This window comes from Gavialis gangeticus, unplaced genomic scaffold (genome assembly GCF_001723915.1).
Source record: "Gavialis gangeticus isolate Ggan-Ray unplaced genomic scaffold, GavGan_comp1, whole genome shotgun sequence".
Classification (NCBI taxonomy): domain Eukaryota; kingdom Metazoa; phylum Chordata; order Crocodylia; family Gavialidae; genus Gavialis; species Gavialis gangeticus.
Genome location: NW_017729025.1, coordinates 153,160,835 through 153,171,516, shown reverse-complemented (window position 1 = coordinate 153,171,516; position 10,682 = coordinate 153,160,835). Strand labels below are relative to the sequence as shown.

The following is a 10,682-nucleotide window of genomic DNA, read 5'->3' as shown; positions in this document are numbered from 1 at the left end:
CACTACCAGGAGTGACTAGGAATAATGGTCACAAGCTGCCAGAGGGTAGATTCAGGCTAGATATCAGGAGGCGCTACTTCACTGTCAGGGCTGGCTCCTACCCTGGGGGTCTTTAAGACAAGGCTAGACAATCACCTTGCAGGGGTTGTTTGACCCCAGTACTCTTTCTTGCCATGGCAGGGGATCAGACATGATAGTCTGCTCAGGTCCCTTCCGACCCTACTAAATATGAAACCATGAATGCACTTGTACAGGATGTATACACTTCAGAGTGGTCTGAATGCTCTTATATAAACGTGTTGTGACATTGATGTGGTGCAATAGTAGGTCAGGTGAATGTTAGCATCCATCTCTGAGTTGGGTAGAATAACGAGTGCAACAGGAGCAACTAGACCCCAGCCATTTGCTGGATAGTAATAAATACACGATGATTTTTGGCGAGTTGGACTAATCATTCAAGGAAAAGGTGTGGTGCCGTGCTGATAAAGACAATGTATTCACATGGGTGGTAGCATTCTGACAGTGTTGAGTAAGCCTGCCTGGCAGAAACTAAATCACAGTGACTATGGAGAGCTGCAATGTTTTGAACTTTGTGGCTGTGATAAATCATGTATTTGATTTCTGTGACAGGAGGCTTGGGTCTCCATCCTGCAGCAAGGGCTCTGCAGACAGAACATCTCTTGGTTTAAGTGGGATTATGTAGGAATGTAGCTTCCTTCAAGATTTTAGTGTCTAGTTGTTGTTTGGGGTTTTTTGTTTGTTTTTTTTTGACAGACAGACAGCACCCCTGTAGGCTGTTATTTAGGCTGACTACATGGCTTACATCCCTGAGTTCATCTGCTTTTGAAAGTGGACTTGGAAAAATGTAGTCTGCTTGACATAACATTCAATTTCTGGTATTTATTTAGGTGTAAACAACTCATCTATTGGTCCGCTAGCAAATCCTCAGTATATAATGGTAAAAAAATTGCTTCCCTATATTTTAATAATACAAGGCCTAATACTGCAGTCACTGAATTTAGTATCAGTAGAATTCCTTTCTATATAAATAAATCAATAAGGCTCCTGGTGGCACATCTACAGTTAAAGGCCATGCTGAGAAGTCAAAAGAGCTGAATTTAAGTTTGTTCTTTTCTAGTTATGATGTAGCCTTGAATGAGAAAACACACTCACATTTTCACCAGTTAGTAGGATCTTAATATTCCTCCTTCTATTCTCTCACTTGCTATCTTGATGATTCAAGATTCTTGCTGCTATTAAAAAAAAGAAGCCCCACAAAACTTGTTCTATTCCAAAAATGCATATATAAAGTTATTACAATCTTCCCAGTGAGAGCTCATTAATTCACTGGTCAAAATAATTGTTGCTCTTAGCTTGCAGAGCTAACTCATTTCAGAGAGTGGTGGCTAGAGACTATCCTAGCCTGCATCAGCTGCAGAATTGAGAATTAAATTCCAATAGCAGGGACAAATCACACAAATAGCACAGACATAATGGTGAGAGCTGACAACAGTATTTCATTGCTGACAATTTATAATCCAGGAAGAAACTCTGATTGCAGCCTGGATTTGTAGGGCTAGCATTTAGAAAAAAAAAAATGCCCATCTCTCACACATCTAAAATAAAGTCAAGCAAGTTATAGCTAGTTCAAAAAAAAAAAAATTCCCAGAAAATTCTTGAGAAAACAAATGTTTCCTTCTCTTTTCTCTCGGTTTCCATTTTTCTATTAAGAATTTTAAAGTTGAAATCTGTGTGGGGAGCGGGTGGAATCTCTTTTCAGTGGGCTTAAAAGAAGCTATTTCCAAAAAAAAGTAACTGCTATTTTTAAAGCCTATTTTTAAGACACCCGATCCTTTTCAGAAAAAATAGTTCTAACTTCTTCAAAACAGTCTCTGCTTAATATTTGGTTTTGAACAGTTTTAATCACAAGAACAGTCATGCAATCTATTGGTTTTTTTAAACAACTACTCTTCAAGCTTATGACTTAAGTGGGGGCGGGGGTGTGACAGGGCAGGACCTAGGGGTGACCGTGAACTCCCTCAGTGCCCCCTACTGTGTCAAGTTAGTGTCAATGCACCCTTACCATTTTGCCACCCACGTCTTTGATGCTAATAATGTTTAAGGGAGGCTGCCTTTTTGTCCTCTTTGACACAGTGCTCTGATGTATCCCAGTCTGTGTTCTGTCTTGAGTGGCTCGGTGCACTCCAGCCTTATGGGCTACACGTGGCTCCAACCACTCCTGTACCACACCCCAAGCCTCGCAGATATACCAGACTTTGTTTGGTCAATCCCTTTCCACGCCCGCCCTGGGGCATCCCTCGCAATCTTGCCCGCCCTGGGGCTGGGGTTGACATACCCTTGAACATTGTGTCCTCTAGCACCAGGGTCCCCACACTACCGTGGAGCCCCTATGAGGCCTCCTCCAACCCCTAATAGCCTCACCCAGTCCTCCGGTTAACGACAACAACAAAAGCAATAATGCAAGCCAACTGGCTATAACTCAAATCTAAGCCTCCTGGCTAAAGCATTTTCCAAAACACGCAACATCCCTCACCTGTAACTAGTAGTTTGTACAACCAGGCCTTTCCCTTTTCTCCTTTCAGGACCCAGCTCTTTTACTTGATTGAACAATGCTCCTTCTGTCTGGCTACCAGCTGGGAGAGAGAAGGAGAGAAAGCACCCACAGCCTCCTGTCTCGGTCTTATAGTGGTCAGCCCTGCCCCTTCTGGTCAGCTAACTCACCAGGTGACTCACCCTTGGCTCCTCCTGGTTGCCCCTAGCAACCAGCACCTGAGCCCATGCTGCTGCTTTTCAGTAGCAGGCAGCTTAGTGCCCTGCTACAGGGGGAAATGTGACATTGATCCGTACATCTCTGTTCCTCTGTGTGAAGACTAGGCTTGTACATTTAAGTACAAGGTATTGGAGTCCAGATATCAAATGCATTGTCACTGCGACTCGCATTGGGTCATGACCTGAGGTTGAGAACTGCTGCTGTAGGTGGAAAGGAATCAGAAAGCTAGAGATAGTTTAATGTATAGGCCAATAATTCCCCCCCCCCTTTTTAAAAATTACTTATTAACACAAATATATAACCAGAACAAAACACACAGACGTAAAGAACAAGATAAGAAGCACACATTTTGGGGTACAAGCTGTGTGACTGTCTACTTAAACCAGTGATGCTCAAGCTGGGAGCTGCAGTGCCTTGAGATCCCTTCAAGGGTGATGCAAGGTGCTACACCATGCGAGCACTCTTAGGTGCGCAAACGTGATTCACAAGATAAGCCCCCAAATAGGAATCCTGTAGCATTCACGCCATTCTGCCCTGCTGTGGGTTTTCCAAGCTCCCTGCAGCAGAACTGCACCATTATTTTTCTGCAGCCAAAAACCCAGTGAAAGCTGAGAGCTGGCGTTTTTTAAGGGGCGCCTCGAGTCTTTTGAGGAGTGCCTCAAGTCTGCAAAGGTTAAGAAGCACCGACCTAAACACTGCAGGCACTTCCCTCCAGGTCCCTGTCTCTTAGGTCGTGCTGAGGAGGGGGACTGGAGTGCTGTGTTTCCACTTCTGAACAGATATAACATTTCCCTATAACCCAATAACCTTTTGTTTTTTAAACTGGGAGGAAAAAAAAATCCCCGTGAGGAGTTTCTCCTAAAAATATGGCATCTGCCTCTTGCAGGAAAGCACCTGTGGAGGCTGCACAGACACTCCCAGCCAGGGGCTGGCTGTTGTCTGCAGAGGGGCAGTAGGGGGTGTGCACCCACATATACACCTATGTACAAACAGGCACACGTGGCACCGGGGCGGAGGGTCCGCGTGTGTGCGCGCGCCAATGCAAGGCTTGGGCAGCATCCTCCCCCACCCCCTGCTTTCGTGTCTGCGTCCCTACCACCCCGCTCACTAAAAGGCGAGGCATCTAGCACTGCGCATGCGCGCTGTAACCTCCACCCAGCGGAACAGGCATCATAGCCTCGCCTCTAGTGTCATGGCCGCAGCGCCGGCTAGAACGCTTCACCCTCTCATTGGCTGCCTTGCTTTCCCCGCTTTGCCCAATGATGGCATGGCTTGTTTAGGAGTGACAGGAAGAATTCTCCCCGCTCGCCCCTCCTTTTCCCTTTCACCGCCGGTTTGCTGTGGCGAGCGCACGCTACCGGGCCCAGCTCCTGTCCGAACTCCCCCCCGCCCTCGGTCAAGTGAGTGTGGGAGCCCGCTCCCCGCCCCCCCGTCTCCTACAGTGGGTGCGCCCAGAACCCCCCGCTCGCTAGTGCCGTCAGTGGGGAGCGAGACCATGCGGGGCAAGGGCGGGTAGCAGCCACGTGCTTTCCTAGCCTCCCTTCCTCACCGCCCTGGGAAGGGACTGTAGTGGGGAGGAGAGGGACAGGAGGGATGTGGGAGGTATCACTACACTTCCCCGCACACCCTCACTAAGAATGGCTGTTTTTCCCCCACTGCAGGGGACTGGATGAGGGGCTGCAGCCTGACCCAGGGCACGTCAGCATAGCACTTTAATGTATACAGTAGCCTATTGTACTGTGTATTAAAGCATCTCGTAAAAAATGTGCAATTGCACTAATGCGCAGTACAATAGGCTACTGGGCGTTAAGCATCACTTAAAAACTGCACGTTTGTTATTGTGCATTAAGGCAGCTTAATGCGCACTTGTTTGGTACCTCACATCAGAAGTACTAACTTTAATGTCCATTAGGAAAAGCACTTTAACGCATGTATAGACGCTCCCAGTCTTTTCTTCTCCAGACTAAATAAGCCCAGTTCCCTCAGCCTCTCCTCATAAGTCGTGCCCAGTTCCCTAACCTCCCTCTTGCTGTAACATGCCTGCTTGCTAGCTCGTGTGAGGCTGTGACATTTCTGTCCTAAGCAATTGGAAAATGGGAACCTGAGGCAGGTGGCCTGGTTTACCGATACCTTTGCTAGGGACTGGATGTCTTGCTGTACCTTCTTTCTTCTTGGGAAGTTTTTATGTTCCCAAGTATGTAGAAGTCACAGAGATGCTAAGGAGAAGTGATTAAGACCTGGCTCCCTTCCCCTCCTGAAATCACATGCACGCCACAATCAGCCTTCCCTTCAGTTGTGTTTTGCTTCCTATGGAGACCCTGCTTTTGTTCATGGTAAAAACCAGACCTGAGAGAGCAGGAGACAAGCCTCCTGCGCCTTCAGACACTAGAGTTGTTGTCTTAACGGTTCTCGTGCTGTTACAGAATGCGTTACGTTGCGGCTTACCTGCTGGCCATCCTTGGAGGCAATGAGTCCCCCACGTCAAAGGACTTGAAGAAGATCCTGGACAGCGTAGGCATCGAGACTGACGATGAACGCGTGAACAAGGTGATGATTCTTGCTGCTGATCATGTGTTGCCTAAATTAGTTTCTGGATTTAAAACCATTTTAGAGCTTCTGGGCTCTACTTTTGCTTTAAGAGAGTACCTACAAATACTTGTTCCTTTCCAAGTGCCAGTGTGCAGTGACAGTCTCGCAAATGCCCCATACACTTTGCTTCTTTAGCTCTCTGCCTTTCTTTCGTCCAGACTGAGCAACTTTGCCAAATTGAGCTGATAGAAGCTACTTACTTCTAATATATCTAGTTGTCAGTTAGCAGAAGCTATGTAATGTCTGGTTTGCAACGGCAAAAGAAATTCTGCTCCAATTAGAGTTCAGGTGGCAGTGTCCTATTGGAGGTTGCACCTTTGTGGAAAAAACAGAATAATGCCTTCATCTATGAAGAGTTATGCGTACACATGATATTATCTATGCCCTACAGAAGGCCTCATTTCTTCTGCAAGGAACATAAATATTTGCACTTCATAAATAAAGACAAGATGGTGCATGGATAATGTTAGCGTAGAGAGTACTGTCGGAAAGCTGCGTTGAAGAAACAGGCTTTGAAACAAAACTGAGAAAAGGGAAACTACCACGCCAAGAATATTTCTTGCAGTATAGTAGAGCTTTTATTTCTGGTGGGCTGGAAATAAATATTTTCCAGATCACTTTATTTTTCTAATTAGACCATGGTTTTATTGTAGATGTATAGATTCACTATTATAATTTGTCACAATATAAGGTGTCATCTATCGCAGGAGAAATTGTTGGGTTTTTAGCTGGACAGCTTTAGCTTCCAGAAGCCTAGTAAAAACAATCTAGGGAATTTTGATTGGACTATTTGAGGCACTACTGCTGCATTCTGAAGTGTGCTTCTGATTCTAGTGTATATCAACATGGGGTGTTTCAGATCTGGCTTTTCTACTCATTACCATCACCTTTATAAACGCCTTGCTCCTCTATTTCCTCTAAAGTTTCATTGGAATTTGTTCTGCTTGTCTTTCCTTATCTGTGTGTGAACGCTGACCTGATCTTACGCCAGTAAATCTCTAGAGGACTCTTCAAAAACACCTTTCGGAGAAAGTAAACAAAAACAAGCCATTCTGGCGCTGCCTGCTTTACGTAAGCAGATTACTGGTTGACAAAACTGTTTAAATACTCCCCTTCCTGCTGAACTGTGTGCCACTTGACATTATAGTTCTTTTGCTTAGAATCTGACCTCCACTGTTTACATTAGTTTTAGTGACTCCTCAGAACACTGTTTTGCCATCTAATATCAGAAATGTACCAGGAAGGGCCACAGTACCTTTGACCTTTAGTGCTTGCTTCTAAGATAGTAATACCTTTTGTTTTCTTACTTAATCTTTCTTCAGCTGAGATTTCATTTTTGATAGTAAAAAGGAATTAAAATCACCTGTTTCAGGGAAAAGCTGGAGGAATCAGCTGGGCTTTAACATACAACTTTAACACACAGGCGGGGTGGGATATATTGGGGTGCTGGTTTAGGGTCTGGTCCTGCAGAGCCCCATAATGGAGGGAAGGGGGTTTACAGCCTCCGTCTTTTAAATGTGAGGGTTTTCTTATCTGATAGGGGAAGCCTGATGTATTCATAATTGCTGTCAGGTTTTCAGATTCACTGTGAACTTAGTATAATAGGTATGAGCATAGTAGGCCTATGGAAAAGTGTAGGATTGTGGCATGTCAGATATGTTGTTTTTAACATTGTACTTTTTGGGTCACCATATCCTGCTGCTCCTGCTGAGAGAGAAGTTATTCTGGAATCTTTTGGGAACAGCTGGATAGGTGGTACCACACAGCAGCCTGGCTGAATAATGCCCAAAACACATTTTTTCCCACAGGTTATCAGTGAGCTGAATGGAAAAAACATAGAAGATGTCATTGCTCAGGGTAAGAGAAATCTTGCTGTATTTGAAACTAGTGACTGTCTTTGCTTGTTCAGTTGTTAATATAAAGACTTGTTAGAGTAGAGAATTGCAGCCAACATTGTTTTCATTAAAATTGCTTTAGGGGCTGTCAGCAGAGATCTGAGATAGGGTAGTTGTGTGAATAAAATGTGATTGGTCCATTCTAATTCCCATTAGGTCAGAGACAGTACCTGCTGGGTTTCGCTTGTGGACCAAATTAACTGGGAGACTCTTTAAATATGAGTTTACTGCTCGTGTGCTCATAATAAGAGTTTTCTGGACATGCTGTATGGAGAGAGTTAGCAAGATTTTTAGCATTCTGAGCTTACACCATTTTTGCTTTACCCAACTACATTCTTATTTTTGAATGGGAAAGGTAACTGAGTGTGCATTTAAGTGGATGTAACAGTGCTCGTCTTCCAAGGAGGGGCACCAAAACACTACTCATTATGTCCATACAGGAACATGGCACCAGCTCCTACCACATGTCTTTGCCCATGTTCCTCCAGCATCCAAGCTTGTAAGGCTTCTGTTTTTTGTGGGGGAGACCCACAAATAGTAAATCCAATGAAGGAGTGCAAAGTGTAAAATCAATCTTATTTTTTCAGTGCAAAAAAACAGAATACAAGTCTATGAAGCTGCAAATATATTGAAAGATCCATTTGCGGAGCATGTAGCTGACATGCATCCATTTCCTATGTGTTCTTCTGAATACTTGAAGCAGCTTAGATTCCTTCAATGAGTTAGTTTCTCAGTCCTGCAAATACTTAAGCGCATGAATTAAAACTACATTTGCCTAGGTGTTGTCAGGACCAAGCCAGAATCGTGATTAGTAAGTAGAGTAGTTGCTAGATATTTCTGTTGGTAATGTGCAAAGACGTAAGAGGGCTATTTTGCATGCGTTTCCAACACATTTTATATGATTGTCGGTCATCTCCTGATGAACCAGTTAATTTGAGAGAGAAATTATTTTCCAGAACTTTTCTGACATGCTTATAAAACATGTTTGTTTACTTTGCCATTTAGAGGAGGCTCAATACCAAGGATTTGTTTAGAAATTAATTCTCAGAAATGAAATACAAGGAAACCCACTATGTAAGGGAGTCTTGGTACTCACCAGGGAAATAGCAGAGAGCTGGCTAACTTTTCCAAGGCCAGAGGCATTAATCATAAGCAAGTTCACTAATCTCAAAGGTCCCACAGAAATTCTTGCTGTGTTGGAGGAGGCTGGTCATTATTAATAGAGTCCTCCTTGCCACAGTTAAAATGCTATTTGGTTTGGTGCTAAAAGTGAGATTTAATCCTTAACAAGCACTGCTGCATTTCAGCAAAGATCCAAGGCTTTAGTAAATCTTGGACACAAAGTTGAGTTAGTCCATGTTGCATGGTCTGAATACAAAACAGTAGCTTTGCAAACATGGTAGATAATCTATAAATTAGAAAGGACTAAGTAGGAATCACATTGGAACTGTTCTGTAAGCCCAGCTTATTTTTCTTTATTTGGTAATGATGTGTGTCAGAATTTGAGGGTTTTGTAGACGGTTACAAATTCTGCCAAAATCTGTTGCTAACATGGGGTTAGTCTTCTCCAGCAAGCTGCCTGGTACTTCAATATTGAACTCTGCCCTTTCTGTAGAATGTGCTGCATATAAATGAATGCCCTGCAACCTAGAGTTCCTTGCAAGTCTTAGAAGTGCTTTCTTTTTTGTCTTTTAGTCTGACCAATAATCAGGTACCTCTGCATTTTTATATTTTTGTAGTTAGCCATATGTTGTCTGTGTCCCATATTGGCTCGGTAGCTACTACCTGCACATCATCTGGTGTGTCAGAATACTTGCAGGGTTGGGTGTCCAGTGAGTGCTGATATAATACTTTTCTCTGTCTATTACAGGTAACAGCAAGCTTGCCAGCATGCCAGCTGGTGGAGCTGTAGCAGTTGCAGCTGGTTCAGGGTCAGCTGCTCCAGCTGGAGGCACTGCTTCTGCTGCTGGTAAGTATGTGTGCAGTGTACTGAAACAAGATGGGGGAGGTATTCATTTGTCATAGAGGAGCCCCATCGTATACATTAAAACCTTAATGCTTTAACTCCTGTTCTGTAAACCTGGGACGTTTACTCTTCAACTGTAACTTGGCATCATGTCGTATGATTGAAATGGATAGTGCAGGTACAGCCAAACCAGTCTGCTATCCCTGGAAGGCACAGTGACTTTGTATCTGTCATTTTGCCATCCTTAAATACAGTCATTTCCTTTTATCTCTGACTGGGGCAGAGTGTGTGTTTCAGACTCATCAATGTGAAGGACTTCCCAGGGTAAAAAAGCACAAAAAAATACTGCAGCTCTCAACTGTTAAACACCATCTCTTTAATCAGGGTACTTAGAAGATTCCAAAACAGGATAAAAACACTGTATCAAGTGGTCTTGGGTCTGTCTGCTGTGTGTTAATTTTTTGCCTTCTTTTACTGATACTGAACTCCAGACAGTTCTGGCAATATATTGGGAGAATTAAAAATAGGTACCTGTTCTTCGTACCTTTAATCTGACTCAAACTAATGCAATCTAAACATAGAAAAAATCAGTTTGTTTGTAGTCTAGTACATTTTAATACCAATTATGACCTTGAGGAAATATCTGTAGTTATATTTTGGCAGTTCAACAGTAGAGATTCATGTCTTCCAAAGTCTTCAGCACTTCAGAGGAAATGACCATATACAGAAGGTCTTTCCTTACTTCTTAGTGGCTGGTTTGTTTCTTATCTTGGTTCATAGTAATTGTATCGTTATCAGTTGCATCTTTTCTTAGTTTAAGGCAGGAACCAATTTAGATCTTGGATATATTCATACTTTATTGAAATACAGTGGCAATTATGCACATGTGTCTAAAAGATACATTTTGTCTTCAGCGCTTAAACTTAGCTTTTAAAAGGAATTACATGAGTGCTGTGCCAGGGGTATGGAGACTGAAAACAAGAAGGGATAGTTTGTGTTAATCTGAAGGTGATACTTAGATAGAAAAGCATCTTATTTTGGGATCTGCATTGTCCAAAATGTGTGGTAAAAATTACCAAAGAAAAGTAAATACTGACTGCTTAAATTTATGTCTACAGCTGAGGAGAAGAAAGAAGAGACGAAGGAAGAATCTGAGGAATCTGACGATGACATGGGATTTGGCCTGTTTGACTAAATTTTTTGCTATTGAAAATTATTAAAAACCATTTCTTCTAAAAACATTTCAAGTTTTTTGTTAACCAATTTGCTGCCACTGGAGTTTTTCCCATGTGTCTCTTTGGAATAACAGCTGTCTGAGGCTGGCTATGGGCTCTTAACCAGCCTTTGTAGGCTTTGCATTCAAGGGAAACCAATGGGACTTGTCTAAGCTCACTTGAGCATTTTTGAAAATCTGAAGCTGAGGCACCTAAATGTGGGCTTG

At 43.2% G+C, this 10,682-nt stretch overlaps 1 protein-coding gene across 1 annotated transcript; it reads left to right on the top strand.

Annotated features, from left to right (window-relative positions):
* Window positions 1-4,083: 4,083 nt before the first annotated feature.
* On the top strand, window positions 4,084-10,479 carry RPLP2 (ribosomal protein lateral stalk subunit P2). The gene is made up of 5 exons (XM_019519785.1): window positions 4,084-4,191; window positions 5,215-5,338; window positions 7,189-7,237; window positions 9,146-9,244; window positions 10,360-10,479. The coding sequence occupies exons 2-5, from the start codon at window positions 5,216-5,218 to the stop codon at window positions 10,434-10,436; spliced, it is 348 nt and encodes a 115-aa protein (XP_019375330.1). The 5' UTR covers window positions 4,084-4,191; window position 5,215; the 3' UTR covers window positions 10,437-10,479.
* The last annotated feature ends 203 nt before the right edge of the window (window positions 10,480-10,682 follow it).